We start from the raw sequence: 20,711 nt of genomic DNA, 5'->3' as shown, positions 1-20,711 counted from the left end.
ATCTTGACACTAGAAAATCTACCAATGGGTATATCTTTACCTTGGCTAGTGGGGCTATTACTTGGTGTTTAAGGTTGCAAAAAATTGTAGCACTGAGTGCTACAGAGGCTGAATATGAGGGCTACATAGGTACTTGGTGGTATCTAGTGCTAGTTGTTGGCCTTGGTTATTCATTTGGCCATACATGTTAGTTGGTGACACTAGAGAAGTGGTGTTTAATGATACCTAACGCCATTCTGATAGTCAAAGATGGTGCAAAGACACTCGAGAATAGAAGTTCCCTGGCCAATTTAATTATTGCCCAGTCAGATTATTTTTTAGGGCACCGAAATAATTATTAGATTAATTTTACATATTTAAAGACTGAAAATTAATACTTAATTATGGATAATGATGAAAAAACCATTTGGGAAGGCTACCACTTTTGTCAAAAATGCCCATACAAGACTGAAAAACGTCTTTAGAGGCTGGACAGAGGCATTTTTAGTATATTCAGCCTACAAGAGAGAGGGAGGAGATGTTGCTGGTCTGATTAGCAGCCATTGGACAACCTTCTGAGGCAGTCAAAGGCAAGAAAAGACCAATCAACAGCAGGTGACAGCATCTACAGGCTATTGAGATAGAGCAGCAGTAGTAAATCATTGATTTTCTTCAGTTCTTTGCATCTACAAGCTGTTGAGACAGGGCAGCAGCAGTAACAGTTCTTCACGAAGAAAATCTGAATTTTCTCTCTCCTTAGCATTCTCTCTCATCTCCCAACCTTGCTCCAAAGATTACAGCATTGAGATTTCCAAAGGCTGAAAATTTTCAGATTTCTTTGTTGTAAATCCTAATCTGCAACAAAAATTAGGTTTTAGCAATAGCCTTGGGAAGTGTGCAAAAATTTGGAAGCTCCAAGACTTGGATTCAACAGGGCTGAAACTGCTTTTAGTCAAATTCAAGTGGAGGGACTAGCAAGTGAATGAATTTGGGGCATTTTTCATCTCCATCAAAGCGGATGAAGGCCAATTGACTATCCGAATCAAGTGGGCAAATTAGATTGAAGACTTGCTAGTCATTTTGGACAGCAAGGGAAGTTGGAATACCGACAGAGATTGGGAGAATTCCATTCTACATCAACTTCTTCTTCAATTAAGTTAAATAAATACCAAAAGGAGAGCCAATTTTGAGGCCAACAGGGTGTCCAATGTCCAAGATTATATGGTAAAGTGTACATTTCAATTTTGTGAATTTGTTGATTGCCGTAAATAGTACTTAATCAGGTTATTTACCACCCTATATGAGGAGGAATGCTAGTTACATGGCTCCATCATTGGGATTAGCACTCAATCCCTATTTGAGGAGGAAGGTTGGTTACATGGTTCCATTGCCGGGATTACCACTCAATCCCTCGATTTGTTGGTGTTGAGATGTTTGCAATCACACCTACTTCAGTCTCTTTGGAAGGAGCAATGAGGACTCAGGACTAGAATCCCATAAGCACATTAAGAGAAGTACTACCATCTAGTTTCCTATAAAGCATTGTACTTGCTCTCTTTTCTAATGCAATGTCATAGTACTTTTGTTCTTCAGTAAAGTCTTTGTGTCATTGTCAGTCTATACACAAGATTGTGTTTATGAGTCCAAGCTTCCATCTTGGAACCTAATTCACTTGTGTAACAGTCAGTCATGTCAGTGTCTTCATGAATTCACTCTTTCTCTTCGAACCTCCATAGCTTCTGCCTCAAGCCATGTTCTAGATCTATGTTTTTACATGGTATCAAAGCTATGGTGAGCATGGCATACATCACTGCATATCAGTAAACCTCCCTTCTAGCCTCTCTCCAACTCTGCTCACAGCTCAAGTCCAACCAATGAGTTCATTTTCTTACTCTATCTTTACCAACCTTCCATGGCAGCCATAGCCAGGTAGTACCAACCTTACCTGGAGCTCTTATATCTCCACATCCAGCCCATATCAGCTCACGATTCCTTCTGGGGACTTGTTTCTTTGCTCAAGGCGCTAGTTCTTGACACCTCAGAGTGCAACATTGGCCATCTTATGCTTCAGCATTGTTGAAATTTCGTCACGCTGTCCAGAACTGCACCCGTGCTGATCGTATGCCCTGATCTCTCTCCACGCAATGCGATATTGACCGCCATCATAGGGCATTGATAGCCCATGAAGTAAGCTTCATTTCTATTAAAAAAAAAGATTTGGAAATGATACATTACAACTTCTGCAATCTATGAAAAAACAAGCTGCCCTGCAAACCCTAACTATGACAGCCATAGCCAAGAACTCAAAGCTTCATCTTTCCATTATTTTGACATTCAAACCAAGCCTCTGCCACTCTGATCCACTAAATCTAAAGTTGTCCAACACTTTGTTCAGCATCAAATCAAGGAGGGGAGATTCTGAATGTCTCAAGCTTCGAGCCACAAGCATCAATATCTCTTGATACTATTCATCTAGTGTCTTTTGGTACTTGTGCTTATCAAGTACACTCAACATCAAGTCTTCTGTTGCTAAAATCTGAGAATTTTGAAGACTGATTTGCTGTTGATCCTCCAACTCCAGCATGGGCAAGGACTCTCCAACAGTTCGCTTCAAAGGGGTCGGGTTTCATACCTGGCAAACCCATATCAAGCTCATCCTAATGAAGAAGAGCCTTTGGGCCATCACCAGTGGAAAAGAGAAGAAGCCTCATGATGCAGACCTTGTAGTCACTTGGCAAAAGAATGATTATAAGGCTCAGGCCATTATTGTTAAGAATCGCGTGATGGGGGGATATGCTTGAGCTGTTGCGCCAAACACACACTGCATACACAAGAGGAAGCTCACTCAAGAACACAAGAAAAGAGATAGAGGCCAAAACGTTTTCTTGCTGATTTCTTCTTCTTTTTCCACACACTATACAATGTACACAAAGTATAGATAAGATACAACATAAAGGAAAGTGGCCTTCTAAGTCAAACAGTGCATAACCGACTACAGTAATCGACTGGCGTTATATCTTTGCCAACTGTAGATAGATGTAACAAACTAAATATAATAAGTGATAAATCAGTGGCCATGTGAGTATCATAATGACCACCAACATGTTAAGTGTAGACGTGCGGACTCATCTAGCCAATCAGTCCATCATCAATGTCTGCATGTGTTGAGCTTGCCATCTCAACACTCCCCCTCAAGCTCAATTCTATCTCTACAACTCCAAGTAAGCTTCGGAACTTTCGAAGCTTCTCTGCACCAAATGCCTTTATGAAAATGTCAGCTATCTGATCCTGTGTGCTGACATATACCAAGTCAATCTCTCCTGCAAGTACCTTCTCTCTCACAAAGTGGTAGTGCATCTCAATATGTTTTGTCCTAGCATGGAACACTGGATTCCTAGCTAGCTGTATGCTGCTCATGTTGTCACAATGAATGACAACTGTACCATCTCCTTGCATGTCCAAATCACCTAATAACTTTTGCAGCCATACCACCTCACATGCTGCCATAGCAACACCTCTATACTCAACCTCTGTACTCGATAAAGCAACTGTAGGTTGCCTTTTGCTGCTCCATGTAACTGCTGCACTACCAAGGGAAAACATGACTCCACTTGTAGATCTTCTGTCTGACATGTACCAGCCCAATCTGCATCTGTGTATCCAAAGACCTGTACGTCCTTACTTGCCTCATAAAAAAGTCCATAATGTAAAGTGGACTTCACATACCTCAATATACGTCTAACTGCATCCAAATGAGGCTTTCTCGGCATTTGCATAAACTGACTGACAAGGCCAACAGCATAGCTCAAGTCTGGCCTTGTGATAGTCATGTAAATCAAATTCCCTACTATCCTCCTGAACATAGTAGAGTCTTCTATCTCATCTCCAAAGTCGGCACACAACTTCACATTTTGCTCCAATGGTACTGAAAGAGGCTTACATGCTATCATACCATACTTGGATAACATATCCAAGCCATACTGCCTTTGAGATATGCATATACCATCATCACATCTGATCACCTCAATACCAAGAAAGTATCTTAGCTCACCCAAATCTTTCATCTCAAACTTCTTCTTCAAGAAATCCTTAACTTCAGCAATCTCATTGTCACTGTCACCTATAATAATAAAGTCATCCACATAGATGACTATGATGACCAAACCTACATCTCCCTTTCTCACATAAAGTGAGTAATCAGCATCAAAAATACAAAATTCAATATTGACAAGATACTCTCCAATCTTGTTAGACCATGCTCTAGGTGCTTGCTTTAGCCCATAGAGCGCCTTCTTTAACTTACACACATATGTGAGATGCACTAAATCCTCATAACTTGTTGGCTGCTCCATATACACTGCTTCTTGCACTTCACAATGCAAGAAGGCATTCTTAATATCCATTTGCTGCAAACTCCAACCTTTGGCTACTGCCAAGGTAATCACACACCTAACAGTTGCCATCCTAGCAACTGGACTGAATGTCTCTTGATAATCTATGCCATATGTTTTAGCATAGCCTTTTGCAACCAGCCTAGCCTTATACCTGCTAACTGAACCATCTGCATTATACCTGACTTTGTAAACCCACTTACAGCCAATAGCTTTCTTACCCTTAGGTAAGGGTACCAAATTCCAAGTCTTATTGGCTTCTAATGCAGCCATCTCCTCATCCATTGTTGCGTCCCAATAAGAATAATCAACAGCATTCTCAAAACAAGTGAGCTCAACATCCTCAACTAGTTTAACCATATAAGCATAATGGTGAGCTGCATAACCTTCAAAACCAAATCTTTTAACAGGGTATCTGACCCTGCTATACTTGCGTACCACGGGATCACTCAATGGAGCCTTTACATTACTATGAGCTCTCTATATACCTGGTGTCCTGACTGAAGGAATATCAAGCTCATCATTCAAACTCTCTGAACCACTGGAATCTCTATCAAATCCCAAATTACTTGTAGATGCATCATTACCATCCAACATTTTCTTCTTTCCTTTGTCCTTCCCTGCAACACTTATAGATCCACCTAAAGATATGGGGTTACTCCTTAGTCTCCCAGACCAAGGACTCACTCTAGGTATAGTACCAGATGATGTTTCTGGTCCACTAAGACTCCGTGATTCTTGTTTTTCTTTTTGCACATAACTGTCCTAATCATTATCATCATCTAATACATCACCAGCAGGTGCATACCAGCTGCCCATCTCATTGAAGATAACATCCCTGCTCACTCTGAACTCACCTGTGACAGGGTTATAACAGCGATACCCTTTCTGCTCTAAAGAGTATTCAATAAAAACACATTTTTCTGCCTTTGGATCAAGCTTCTTCCGTAGCTCATCTGGCACATGAACGTATGCAACATAGCCAAATGCCTTCAAGTGCGATACATCGGGCTTCTTACCAATAAAGCACTCTTCAGGAGTCATCCAATGAACTGCAGTTGTGGAAGTTCTGTTCATAATGTAGACAGCAGTATGGACAGCCTTAGACCAAAAATGTTTGGGCATATTCTTTTCAGCCATTAATGCCCGTGCAACTTCTGCCATATGCCTGTTTTTTCTTTCTGTAATACCATTTTGTTGTGGAGTATAGCTACAAGTAAATTGTCTCTTTATCCCATGAGTCCTCAAGAAGCCACTGAACTCATTAGAGAGACTCTCCCCCTCCATCTGATCTCAAGCACTTCACTTTTAAGCCTAATTTTGTTTCAACAGTTGCCTTAAAAGATTTGAAGTGCTCAAACACATCACTCTTTTCTTTCATGAAGTAAACCCATAGCTTCCTTCAACAGTCATCAATAAATGTGACAAAGTAATTGCTGCTACCAAGAGATACATTCCGTGTAGGCCCCCAAACATCTGTATGTACTACATCAAGTATATTTCTGCTCACTTCTCTATCATGCGAGAAAGGTTGTCTCGCTTGCTTACTAAACTGAGGCATGCTTCACAGACTTTATGCAATTCTACAACTCTAAAAGAAAGCAACCCTGTAACCAATCCTCTAGACTGCATTAATTTCAACATTTGCACATTTGCATGTCCAATACGTTTATGCCATATTTCAATATCTGCAACTACTCCTTTTCCTTTAGCATATATAGCAACATCCATTGCAAGAATTCCAGCATCTAAAGTTAACATTCGGCCAACTCTACTTCCTTTTGCAACCAACCTGCACTTATCATTAAAGTCTTCTACAAAACAACCTTTTGCATTGAATCGGATCTACAACCCCTCCTCTACCATTTGGCCAACAGACACTAGATTCTTTGTGATTAATGGCACATGTAATACATCTGTCAGACTCTTTGTCTGGCCATTATACAAGGACAAGGAAACCTTTCCAATGTGTGAAATTTGGTGGCATGAATCATCACCCGTCTACACATAACCTAGATTTTGTAAGTCCTGCATCTCTCCAAACCATTCAACATGACTGGTCATATGATTAGATGCACCTGAATCGACATACCATACATCATCATGTGTCCCCTTTCCTGTAACTGCATTTATCATATGCTGCATAACAAACAGACGCTCATTTTTGCCTTCATTCTGTCGTGAAGACGATGCATAGTTTCCTTGCTAAAATTTACCACTGCGAATATCATCCTTCTTTGCATAGCAATGGACTGTAATATGGCATGTTTTGCCACAATAATGGCAAACAATAGCAGAATTTCCAGAACCTCTATTCTGCCATCCACCTCTTTCTCTAGAGCTCCTCCTGCCTCTAAAGTTTCCTCGGGGCCTCCTGAAACCTGCATTTCACCAAATTGCTAATTGAACCTGTTTTGCTGATTATCGCCAGAACGTCCCATACCACGGCCTCTCGAAGAGGATCTACCACGTCCCCTTCCTAAACTCGAGTAAAATGCTTAGACCTGTTCACTATTTCTTTCAAACGAATCACCCTGCATATTAATCTCTTCAGTAATCATGAGAGAGATCAGCTCATCAAAATCTAAAAATGACTTCCATACATATACTGAAGTAACAAATGATTTCCATGCCTTCTCATTGTTAAGGCCACTCAGGGTGGATGAAACTAAATCATCATCATTCGTCATTGCATCAATCGTTGCTAAAGCATTTGCAATGCTCCTCACCTTCAACACATACTCATTGACAAACATTTTTCCTTTCTTCAAGGCATTCAACTCTTGCTTGAGTTGAATCTTTCGTGCCTTTGTATTTACTGAAAACATGCTCTCAAAAATTGTCCAAGCTACATGTGAAGTTTCTGCATTCCTGATATGTCCGAGCATAGTATTATCAATGACTTCAAATAGCCAGTACATCACCTTTTTGTCTTTCGCATTTCACTCTTTTCATGCTTTTAACTCATCTGCAGTCGGAGGGATACCCAGCTCTAGGCCCTTTTCTTCACCTGAAACAAACTCATAAAGGCCCTTTTCAATGAGAAAGTTCGTCACACGAAACTTCCATAAAGGGTAGTTGTTATTGTCGATCTTCTCAATAATGGGATTTTCAGTGTTCTCTGTCATTATCACAAACAAGGATACAACACAACAAGCTAGTCCTCTGCAATCTTTCACAACACGTGCACAGCAATACACTAAGCAATCTTTTCACTGATTGCTCAATAGTACATGTAATCTGCAACCTGTTTGCAGATTAACTTTATGTTTGCTTCCTGCAAACACCTCAAAAATTACAAATTCGCAATTTGTAACCTACGCACCCACTTTCGATCAATACAACCGAAATCACAACGTACCCTAAAACTGTTGTCTACAACCTTGCAGCTCTAAAACGGGGCCTAAAACGGCCTCAAACGCCCAAAATAACTGCGGGAAAACCCTAAAGGGCTAGTCTGCAGAATATATAGAGATCTGCTTGCACACCAAATCTCACAGCAATCTGAGATTTTTGCTCGACCCTGCTTCCGGTGCCTCCACAGGCACTATCCAAGAGAGTGGAAGAATGTGAGAGCTTATTACCCGTTGCTTGTTTGCTTGAACCTTGCTTCTTCTCCTTCACCTCAGCCTTTGAAAGCAGCCTCTCTTAGTGGCGCGGCTCTGATACCATGTCAAGAATCGCGTGGTGGGGGGACTTACTTGAGCTGTTGCGCCAAACACACACTGTATACACAAGAGGAAGCTTACTCAAGAACACAAGAAGAAAGATGGAGGCCAAAACGTTTTCTTGCTGGTTTCTTTTTCTTCTTCACATACTATATAATGTACACAAAGTATAGATAAGATACAACATAAAAGAAAGTGGCATTCTAAGTCAAACAATGCATAACTGATTACACTAATCGACTGGCGTTATATCTTTGCCAGCCTGTAGGTAGATGTAACAAACTAAATATAATAAGTGATAAGTCAGTGGCCATGTGAGTATCATAATGACCACCAACGTACTAAGTATAGACGTGCGGACTCATCTAGCCAAGCAGTCCATCAGCAATGTCTGTATGTGTTGAGCTTGCCATCTCAACAATTATCAAACTAGAGCTAGATGACAGCTATATCTACCATGTGGATAACTGTGATACTTCACACGATACATGAAAGAGACTTGACACATTGTTTGGTGCACAGTCTAAGTCATCAAAGTATGGTCTCTTGATTGAGATTTTCAGACTTGAAATGAAGTGCAGCAACGCATCACTTGCCATACATCTAAATTACATGGAAGGACTTCTAACCCGGCTTGCAAGAATCAACAATAAAATGAAAGAAGATGTTTGCATTGGTGTTTACCTCCTAAATATAATAATGTGTCAATAACTCTAATCAATATGCCAAACCCTGAGCTTGTTGATATCCATGTATCACTGTTAGAGAAGGAAAAGAAGCTAAAAACTAAGAAAGAACCAAGCACCTCTAGAGATGAACAAGCATTATATGTTGGTAGTATGTACAAAGTATTGAGATGGCAAGCTCAACACGTGCGGACATTGATGATGGACCGCCTGGCTAGACGAGTCCGCACGTCTACACTTAGCACGTTGATGGTCATTATGACACTCACATGGCCACTGACTTATCACTTATTATATTTAGTTTGTTACACCTACCTACAGCTGGCAAAGATATAACGCCAGTCGATTAGTGTAGTCAGTTATGCACTGTTTGACTTAGAATGCCACTTTCTTTTATGTTGTATCTTATCTATACTTTGTGTACATTATATAGTATGTGAAAAAGAAAAAAAAAACAGCAAGAAAGCGTTTTGGCCTCCATCTCTCTTCTTGTGTTCTTGAGTAAGCTTTCTCTTGTGCATACAGTGTGTGTTTGGCGCAACAGCTCAAGTAAGTCCCCCCACCACGCGATTCTTGACATGGTATCAGAGCCGCGCCACTAAGAGAGGCTGCTTTCAAAGGCTGAGGTGAAGGAGAAGAAGCAAGGTTCGAGCAAGCAAGCAACGGGTTAGAAGCTCTCACATTCTTCCACTCTCTTGGATAGTGCCTGTGGAGGCACCGAAAGCAGGGTCAAGCAAAAATCTCAAATTGCTGTGAGATTTGGTATGCAAGCAGATCACTATATATTCTGCAGACTAGCCCTTTAGGGTTTTCCCGCAGTTATTTTGGGCGTTTGAGGCCGTTTTAGGCCCCGTTTTAGAGCTGCAAGGTTGTAGACAGCAGTTTTAGGGTATGCTGTGATTTCCGCTGTATTGACCGAAAGTGGGTGCGCAGGTTACAAATTGCGAATTTGTAATTTTCGAGATGTTTGCAGGAAGCAAACATAAAGTTTATCTGCAAACAGGTTGCAGATTACATGTACTATTGAGCAATCAGTGAAAAGATTGCTTAGTGTATTGCTGTGCACGTGTTGTGAAAGATTGCAGAAGACTAGCTTGCTGTGTTGTATCCTTGTTTGTGATAATGACAGAGAACACTGAAAATCCCATTATTGAGAAGCTCGACAATAACAACTACCCTTTATGAAAGTTTCGTGTGACGAACTTCCTTATTGAAAAGGGCCTTTATGAGTTTGTTTCAGGTGAAGAAAAGAACCTAGAGCTGGGTATCCCTCCGACTGCAGATGAGTTAAAAGCATGGAAAGAGTGGAATGCAAAAGACAAAAAGGTGATGTACTGGCTATCTGAAGTCATTGATAATACTATACTCGGACATATCAGGAATGCAGAAACTTCACATGTAGCTTGGACAATTTTTGAGAGCATGTTTTCAGTAAATACAAAGGCACGAAAGATTCAACTCAAGCAAGAGTTGAATAACTTGAAAAAATGAAAAAAGTCTGTCAATGAGTATGTGTTGAAGGTGAGGAGCATTGTAAATGCTTTAGCAGCGATTGATGCAATGACGGATGATGATGATTTAGTTTCATCCACCCTGAGTAGCCTTAACAATGAGAAGGCATGGAAATCGTTTGTTACTTCAGTATATGTACGGAAGCCATTTTTAGATTTTGATGAGCTGATCTCTCTCATGATTACTGAAGATATTAATATGCAGGGTGATTCGTTTGAAAGAAATAGTGAACAAGTCCAATCATTTTACTCGAGTTTAGGAAGGGGACGTGGTAGATCCTCTTCGAGAGGCCGTGGTATGGGACGTTCTGGCGATAATCAGCAAAACAGGTTCAATCAGCAATTTGGTGAAATGCAGGTTTCAAGAGGCCCCGAGGAAACTTTAGAGGCAGGAGGAGCTCTAGAGAAAGAGGTGGATAGCAGAATAGAGGTTCTCGAAATTCTGCTATCGTTTGCCATTATTGTGGCAAAACGTGCCATATTACAGTCCATTGCTATGCAAAGAAGGATGATATTCGCAGCGGTAAATTGCAGCAAGGAAACTATGCATCGTCTTCACGACAGAATGAAGGCAAAAATGAGCGTCTGTTTGTTATGCAGCATATGATAAATACAGTTACAGGAAAGGGAACACATGATGATGTATGGTATATCGATTCAAGTGCATCTAATCACATGACCAGTCATATTGAATGGTTTGGAGAGATGCAGGACTTACAAAATCCAGGTTATGTGCAGACGGGTGATGATTCATGCCACCAAATTTTACACATTGGAAAGGTTCCCTTGTCCTTGTATGATGACCAGACAAAGAGTCTGATAGATGTATTACATGTGCCATCAATTACAAAGAATCTAGTATCTGTTGGCCAAATGGTAGAGCAAGGGTTGCAAGTCCGATTCAATGCAAAAGGTTGTTTTGTAGAAGACTTTAATGATAAGTGCAGGTTGGTCGCAAAAGGAAGTAGAGTTGGCCGAATATTCACTTTAGATGTTGGAATTCCTGCAATGGATGTTGCTATGTATGCTAAAGGAAAAGGAGTAGCTGTAGATATTGAAATATGATATAAACGTATTGGACATGCAAATGTGCAAATGCTGAAATTAATGCAGTCTAGAGGATTGGTTACAGGGTTGCCTTCTTTTAGAGTTGCAGAATTGCATAAAGTCTGTGAAGCATGCCAGTTTGATAAGCAAGCGAGGCAACCCTTCTCGCATGATAGAGAAGTGAGCAGAAATATACTTGATGTAGTACATACAGATGTTTGGGGGCCTACACAGAATGTATCTCTTAGTGGCAACAATTACTTTGTCACATTTATTAATGACTGTTGAAGGAAGCTATGGGTTTACTTCATGAAAGAAAAAAGTGATGTGTTTGAGCACTTCAAATCTTTTAAGGCAACTGTTGAAACAGAATAAGACTTAAAAGTGAAGTGCTTGAGATCAGATGGAGAGGGAGAGTATCTCTCTAATGAGTTCAGTGGCTTCTTGAGGACTCATGGAATAAAGAGACAATTTACTTGCAGGTATACCCCATAGCAAAATAGTGTTACAGAAAGAAAAAACAAGCATATTACAGAAGTTGCACGGGCATTAATAGCTGAAAATAATATGCCCAAACATTTTTTGTCTGAAGCTGTCCATACTGCTGTCTACATTATGAACAGAACTCCCACAACTGCAGTTCCTGGGATGACTCCTGAAGAATACTTTACTGGCAAGAAGCCCGATGTATCGCACTTGAAGGTATTTGGCTGTGTTGCATACGTTTATATGCCAGATGAGCTACGGAAAAAGCTTGATCCAAAGGCAGAAAATGTGTTTTTATTGAATACTCTTTAGAGCAGAAAGGGTATCGCTGTTATAACCCTGTCACAGGTGAGTTCAGAGTGAGCAGGGATGTTATCTTCAATGAGATGGGCAGCTGGTATGCACCTGCTGGTGATGTATTAGATTATGATAATGATCATGACAGTTATGTGCAGAAAAAAAAACAAGAATCACGGAGTCTTAGTGGACCAGAAACATCATCTGGTACTACACCTACAGTGAGCCCTTGGTCTGGGAGACTAAGGAGTAGCCCCACATCTTTAGATGGATCTATAAGTGTTGCAGGGAAGGACAAAGGAAAGAAGAAAGTGCTGGATGGTAATGATGCATCTACCAATCATTTGGGATTGGATGGAGATTCTAGTGGTTCGGAGAGTTTGGATGATGAGCTTGACATTCCTTTAGTCAGGACGCCAGGTGTACAGAGAGCTCATAGTAATGTAAAGGCTACATTGAGTGGTCCCGTGATACGCAGATCTAGCAGGGTCAAATACCCTGTTAAAAGATTTGGTTTTGAAGGTTATGCAGCTCACCATTATGCTTATATGATGAAACTAGTTGAGGATGTTGAGCCCACTTGTTTTGAGGATGTTGTTGGTCATGCTCATTGGAACGCAGCAATGGATGAGGAGATGGATGCATTAGAAGCCAATAAGACTTGGGATTTAATACCCTTACCTAAGGGTAAGAAAGTTATAGGCTATAAGTGGGTTTACAAAGTCAAGCATAATGCGGATGGTTCAGTTAGCAGATATAAGGCTAGGCTGGTTGCAAAAGGCTATGCTCAAACATATGGCATAGATTATCAAGAGACATTCAGTCCAGTTGCTAGGATGGCAACTGTTAGGTGTGTGATTGCCTTGTCAGTAGCCAAAGGTTGGAGTTTGCAACAAATGGATGTTAAGAATGCCTTCTTGCATTGTGAAGTGCAAGAAGAAGTGTATATGGAGCAGCCAACAAGTTATGAGGATTTAGAGCATCCCACATATGTGTGCAAGTTAAAGAATGCGCTCCATGGGCTAAAGCAAGCACCTAGAGCATGGTCTGATAAGATTGGAGAGTATCTTGTCAATATTGAATTTTGTATTTCTCATGCTGATCACTCACTTTATGTGAGAAAGGGAGATGCAGGTTTAGTCATCATAGTCATCTATGTGGATGACTTTATTATTACAGGTGACAGTGACAATGGGATTGCTAAAGTTAAGGACTTATTGAAGAAGAAGTTTGAGATGAAAGATTTGGGTGAGCTAAGATACTTTCTTGGTATTGAGGTGATTAGATGTGATGATGGTATATGCCTATCTCAAAGGCTGTATAGCTTGGATATGTTATCCAAGTATGGTATGATAGCATGTAAGCCTCTTTCAGTACCATTGGAGCAAAATGTGAAGTTGAGTGCTGACTTTGGGGATGAGATAGAAGACCCTACTATGCTCAGGAGAATAGTAGGGAATTTGATTTACATGACTATCACAAGGCCAAACTTGAGCTATGCTGTTGGCCTTGTCAGTCAGTTTATACAAATGCCGAGAAAGCCTCATTTGGATGCAGTTAGACGTATATTGAGGTATGTGAAGTCCACTTTACATTATGGACTCTTTTATGAGACAGGTAAGGACGTACAAGTCTTTGGATACACAGATGCAGATTGGGCTGGTAGCATGTCAGACAAAAGATCTACAAGTGGAGTCATGTTTTCCCTTGGTAGTACAGCAGTTACATGGAGCAGCAAAAGGCAACCTACAGTTGCTTTATCGAGTACAGAGGCTGAGTATAGAGGTGCTGCTATGGCAGCATGTGAGGTGGTATGGCTGCAAAAGTTATTAGGTAATTTGGACATGCAAGGAAATGGTATAATTGTCATTCATTGTGACAACATGAGCAGCATACAGCTAGCTAGAAATCCAGTGTTCCATGCTTGGTATATGTCAGCACACAAGATCAGATAGCTGACATTTTCATAAAGGCATTGGGTGCAGAGAAGCTTCGAAAGTTCTGAAGCTTACTTGGAGTTGTAGAGATAAAATTGAGCTTGAGGGGGAGTGTTGAGATAGCAAGCTCAACACATGCGGACATTGATGATAGACTGTCTGGCTAGATGAGTCTGCACGTCTACACTTAACACGTTGGTGGTCACTATGATACTCACATGGCCACTGACTTATCACTTATTATATTTAGTTTGTTACATCTACCTACAACTGGCAAAGATATAACGCCAATCAATTACTTTAGTCGGTTCTGCACTGTTTGACTTAAAAGGCCACTTTCCTTTATGTTGTATCTTATCTATACTTTGTGTACATTGTATAGTGTGTGGAAGAAGAAGAAGAAACCAGCAAGAAAACGTTTTGGCCTCCATCTCTCTTCTTGTGTTCTTGAGTGAGCTTCCTCTTGTGTATACAATGTATGTTTGGCGCAGCAGCTCAAGCAAGTCCCCCCACCATGCGATTCTTGACACAAAGGCAAGAACGACCAACTTTTCTGTGACTTTTGCAAAAGGACCAGACACACCGAGAAGTTCTACCACGCCAAAAAGAGGTCCCAAAAGGCCTATCTAGTTGCTGTTAAAGAAGAAGAACATAGAGCAAAAGAATAAGAAGAAGAAAAAGAAGACCACCAGGAGAAGGACAAACCTCATCAATCCTTCTATTCAGATAGACTTTTTTAGCCTTGTAATATCTAGCCCTAATGCTTCGGACATAAACTTGTAAACTCCTCATGTAGCCTTGTACTACAGCCTCTGTACACTTTGTGAGACCCCTGTTATAATCTCTGGATGTCCACCATGTTTGTGATACCTGCACTTATCCTTTTCTGCAACAGCCTCTGGTGTTTTGCCATGTCTATGGTGTGCCCACACTTTGCAAGTGTTGCTCTCACTAAAGCCTCTACATACTCTATACTACTGGTCATGATTAAGGAGAGGTGTTGAGATGTTTGCAATGACACCTACTTCAGTCTCTTTGGAAGGAACAATGAGGGCTCAGGACTAGAATCCCATAAGCACATTAAGAGAAGTACTACCATCTAGTTTCCTATAAAGCATTGTACTTGCTCTCTTTTCTAATGCAATGTCATAGTACTTTTGTCCTTCAGTAAAGTCTTTGTGTCATTGTCAGTCTATACACAAGATTGTATTTATGAGTCCAAGCTTTCATCTTGGAACCTAATTCACTTGTATAACAGTCAGTCATGTCAGTGTCTTCATGAATTCACTCTTTCTCTTCCAACCTCCATAGCTTCCACCTCAATCCATGTTCTAGATCTATGTTTTTACAGGTGGGCCTCAGGCACCTGATTGCAAGCCAAAGCTTGTGCTAGTGCTGATTTTTACTCTCAGCGCTAAGAAATTACAACAATATATCTTCATATAGTGAGATGGACTCAAGCAGTGATAATGCCTCTTAGTATGAGCATTCACATGGGAATGAAGGAAATGCAATGTCTGACCTTGGACAAGGCTCAAACCATGAACAATAAGCTGAAAATGTTGTTGTTAGACAAGATACACAGCCTTCAGGGCATAAGGCGGCTCATAACCAACAAAAGGAAGAGGAATTTGATGACCAATTCAAGAATAGGATACAAACAGCAGCAAATCTCTTTGCTAACTTGGCAAAGGATCCTCAATTTACCCAATTTTTTAATGCTCCAAAGAAGGACAACAAAGGCAAGAAAAACAAGATATCTTTTACACCTTCAAAACAGCATGATGCATCAAAGATAATGCCAAACCCCTCATTTGAAGCTCCCAAAGATGCTAATGAAATAAAACAATTGTTACCTATGGGGCAAGGAATGCAAATGCAAGGCCATCACGGAAGTGCCAATCCAATGGATTTTGGACAGTCGGGCATGCATGCTATGATGGGGCAGCTAGGATATTTTAGTGGAAGCATGATTTTTCATGCTATAGTTGGACAAAGACCACATACGAGAATGTATGGCACAAATCCCTATGGTATGTAGTAGCCAATGCATGGTGTACAAGGCCCAATGTATTCGAGTATGGCTGGAAATATGCAAAACCCTATGTATGGCAGCATTGGCTTGATGCCTCAGGCACAAAACTAGCATGTTTGGTACCGCATCTGCACCCCCGAATGCTTATAGGGCTCAAGGAATGAATGATGGTGATGCAAATGCTACGTTTGGCGTTGGTTTTGATGTAAATTCAGCATTTGAAAAGTTGAAGGAAAAGATAACTTCAATTCTTATGCTTGTGTTGCTTGATCTAAGGAAGTCATTCATAGTTCAATGTGATGCATATGGAGATAGCATTGGGGTTGTTCTCATGCAGGACAACTGATTTATGGCTTATGAGAGCCAAATTCTCCATGGTGTAGAAAAGAATTTGCAAGTCTATGAGAAAGAGCTCTTAAATGTAATTCATGCACTATCTACGTGGAAACATTATTTGTTGGGGGTTGATTTTACAGTGCAGACAAATCATCAAACTTTGAGGTACTTTCTGACACAAACAAAGTTGTCAAAGAAGCATATGAGATGGGCAAATTTTCTCTCTATGTATCATTTTTAGATTGTACATAATGATGGTAAAAAGAATGTTGTATCATTTTTAGATTGTACATAATGATAGGCAAATTTTCTTTCTATGTTTCATTTTTAGATTGTACATAATGATGGTAAAAAGAATGTTGTGGCTGATGCATTACACGTAAGCCACAAATTTCAGCCATCAACATGGTTTATCACACTAAGTTGGATACCATAAAATAGCAATATGTTGCTAATTCGGACTTTGCTAATGTTTATGATCAGCTTTGCAATGGCCAAAGGCATAAACACATTGTGCTAAGAGATAGATTTCTAATGATACATAGACAATGTGTGTCACAAAGCAATTAAGGCCTAGAGTTATTACTGAAAGTCATGCTCCCCGTATACAAGACACAGAGGTATTAATGCCACGGTCAAGGTAGTGGAGCATTTCTTTTGTTGGCCAACTTTGAGGCATGATGTAGAACAGTTTGTTAAGCCATATATCATATGCCAAAAGGTAAAGCATGATAGGCAAAAGATGTCGGGTTTGTTGCAGCACTTGCATATTCTAGATAGGCCTTGGCAAAGCATTGCAATGGACTTTATTTTTAAGCTTGCTAAGACACCTACAAAGAATGATGGAATATAAACTATCATTTGCAGGTTTAGCAAACAAGCCCATTTCATTCCGATGAGGAAAAAAATAAAGACTGATCATATTACACAATTGTTTTCGCAGGACATCTTTAAGTATCCTGGTATGCTAAAGTCGATCATTAGTGATCGAAACCCCCAGATGACCAGTTTATTTTGAAAGAAGTTCTTTGAGAATATGGGTATCATGTTGAAATTTTCATCATCCTTCCATCCGCAGACAGATGGTCGGTCTGAGGAAGCAAATTCCACAGTGTTAGATCTTTTGAGGTGCTATGTTTCAAACCGCAAGACACAGTGAGAGCAATATTTGCCCTTGGTTGAGTTTGCTTATGACAACACAGTTTATAGTTCTACAGACAAAGCTCCATTTGAGGTGGTTGAGGGTGGCAAAAAGGTATCACCTATTATGCAAACTAAGGATAAGATCTTTGACGCTGATCATTATGTGGAAAACTTGGATGTAGCCTATGCAAAGATAAAATATGCACTTCAGAGATCGCAAGAAAAGCAAAAGAGGGTAGCTAATCGCCACAGATGTGCTTTGCAATTTGCAGAGGGTGACTATGTACTGCTACATTTTGAAAAGGCAAGGCTGAAAAAGATGAAAGAAAGAGAAAGATTGTATTTGAAGTTAAGTATGAGATACTATGGACCTTCTAGGTGTTGGAGAAGATTAGCGATATAGCATATTGGCTAAAATTACCTCCATATTTGTACATACACAATGCCTTTCATGTCATTTTGTTGAGGCCTTTTCATGGTGATATGCCAGAGGATATGTCTGCTGAAATTCAACCTAAGCTTAAGGAGCTAGATGAAATTTCGTACCCGAGCAGATTTTGGCACATAAGAAAAGAAAGGTCAAAGGTAAAGTTTCTAGGAGATACTTGGTGAAATTTCAAAATTATTCACAAATGAATGTCAAATGGATGGAAGATTGAGACTTGGCATACCATCCTCACTTATAGCTTTACGTAGATGCCTTTCAGTTAGAGCCAACTTTAGTTCCGACTTTAGTTCAGGCTCCATCAAGTTCAACAAAGCAAGGGTCCAAAGTATTGTCTAATGCTCAAGGGGGAGGTAACACTTCCACTCCTCCAATTATGGACAGCTCTTATATGTAGTGGATCTCGGATGTATTCAGCATGCATCCAAGGTATTGCGCCGACAGTATGTTTGACATGAGGTCACTACTTAGTGTACTAGTCATTGTGAGATGTATGCAGATGAGTATGAGTTTCGCACAAGCACTGGAACTATACTTCTGCATCAACTTATGATCATTTTGGCATGAATTTTGCCTCAATTTTGAGATAAAAATTCTGATCAGTTTCAAATCGGTTATTGATTAGCTTGAGAACCATTTATCTAAACTTGATACAAGGATGCCAATTGAATCTAGACTTCTACTGTAGTGCAAATATATGTTACACGTACAAACACAATCTATATGATATACAAGCCCATAGTATAGAAACTATATGCAATTGAAATAACTAATGCATTGATCATACAGGTCCCAATGCAAATGTAATATCAGCAATTAGTGCCTCAAATAAAACATGAAGAAAGTGTCACTGTACGACCTCTAGACATCTGAGCCCGTTTGTACTAATGAGAGCAAAGGTGCTACCCCCTCTTAAGCATTACCCAATGCTCCAAACTTGTGCTCTATTGAGCCTAATTGAGACACAAGCAAAGTTTGCTCTATCTAAAATGCCTAAGGTAAAGCTGCAACAACCAAGGTAAATTTAGTTAGTAACCCTCTACCATCCACTTCATATCCATTGACAAATAGTTTGAAACTTCACCCAATAGCAACAAGGAACTTGAACTTTCCTTTCCTTATGTACCAATATTTATGCAAAAACCAAAATTTCATTGAGCTCCTCAAGCTATAGCTAAAGCTCATGAATGATATCCTTGGACACATTGGTTTAACAAGACACACATGAAAGGCATTCAAAATTCTACAATGATGAGATACCTTCAATCTATAAGCTACTTCACTGATCTTCTATGACACTTGAAAATACCCATATTAATACATAATTGACTTCAAGTACGCAAGTGCTTTTTCTATATTTTTCTTAACCCTTGTCTTTTCAAGACGCAAAAGAACCCAATCACCCTTTGCAAACTCAAAAGCTTTGTGATGCCAATCAGCTATCCTCTTTTACTTCTAAGTCTTTTGGAGGGCTAATTTTACCTTAGCATATGCTTTATCCATACACTTGACATACTTGCCGGCTTAAAAATCTTATCCTTTGTATGAAAATTGGGTGGGACTTACTTAACCCTTCGTTTCAAAAGGTACCTTGCTAGTCGTATTGTTATAAGCAAACTCCACTAGTGGCAAACAATTTTCCTATTTTGCTTTATGCTCTAACACGTAGCATTTGAGAAGATCTAGGATAATAGAATTAGCTTCTTTTGATTGCCCATCTATTTATGGATGAAATAAAGATAAGAACTTCAGAATCATACGTATGATCATAATTCATATTGTCAAATCTAACCTTGTAACTATATCCTTGATTTGCAATTTTATTCACATGATCACTTCTTTTATGTCATAGCTCCATATCCTTTACATTTTGTGGTTGTACATCTCCTCATGCTACACAATAGAGCTGAATCAGCAACATACTGATCTTTCATAGCATTCAATTTCATGTGATATACCATAGTGACAGCCGAAATCTGATATCACTGAAATAAAAGAACAAAGTACGAAATCCCTGTAATGCATGCTCCCTGGCCGTGTGCTCAAGGAAGATATCAAATACAATGCTAGCAGGATAACCAGTACTTAGCTTGTGAAGCTACTCCCTGATTTAACTTAATGTAATTCTTTATACCAAAATCCCCAAAATTGCAGTATGAGAATCAACACATATTGCTGTTATTTTGAATCAGGGACAAACGAAACCAGTAGGTAAATATTCAAATACCAGTGTGTCGAGCTGCAGTACACAGAGGCGCAACCATGGGTCTGGATGGAGGCCGAAAATGCTTGGCCTTGACTACACCATAAACAGAAGCATCTTGGCTTGAAAATCCATGGAACACGCCATTTATTGGTGGCGCATTTGCTACCATACTGGTCATATCAACCCTTCTGCAACAGGACTCGCTATTCTTTTGCAGAGAACGACATACATGAGATGACTTAAGAATTAGAAAGGTGACACCTTAAAACTCATAAGAACACGGGGATGTTCGTATGTGAGAGGCCTGCCCACGTTTGTCACCAAAGCCCACATGATGCTCTAGACAGCGTTCACGGAAAACATTCTTATTAAATAATACAAAAACCTTTAACTTAAAGTTTTTAAAGGGATATTTGGATAAAATTTCATATGTGTTAGCCATTTTTATAGCATAATATTTCGTGAAGTTCCTAATTTTAAGCCTTTCTTCAATAGCTTTCAAAGGTCTTTTTGAAATTCATTTCCAGTTTTTTGTGAACATCGA

At 39.8% G+C, this 20,711-nt stretch overlaps 1 protein-coding gene across 2 annotated transcripts in view; it reads right to left on the bottom strand.

The window, feature by feature from the left end:
- Positions 1 to 20,504, bottom strand: part of LOC148041493 (uncharacterized) — a 46,627-nt gene extending 26,123 nt beyond the window's left edge. The window contains exon 1 of one of the 2 annotated variants that reach the window (XM_087688407.1): positions 20,189 to 20,504. In XM_087688407.1, the coding sequence (XP_087544533.1) occupies positions 20,189 to 20,345 (157 nt within the window). In that variant the 5' untranslated portion in view covers positions 20,346 to 20,504. The remainder of the gene's footprint in view (positions 1 to 20,188) is intronic. The other variant, XM_087688400.1, reaches the window with a different exon arrangement.
- Positions 20,505 to 20,711: the final 207 nt, after the last annotated feature.

The sequence above is a fragment of the Lygodium microphyllum genome, chromosome 1 (genome assembly GCF_053477565.2).
Source record: "Lygodium microphyllum isolate KBCC chromosome 1, Lygodium_microphyllum_v1.1.10, whole genome shotgun sequence".
Classification (NCBI taxonomy): domain Eukaryota; kingdom Viridiplantae; phylum Streptophyta; class Polypodiopsida; order Schizaeales; family Lygodiaceae; genus Lygodium; species Lygodium microphyllum.
Note: the sequence above shows the minus strand (reverse complement) of the source record. Positions and strands in the feature narration are given on the sequence as shown.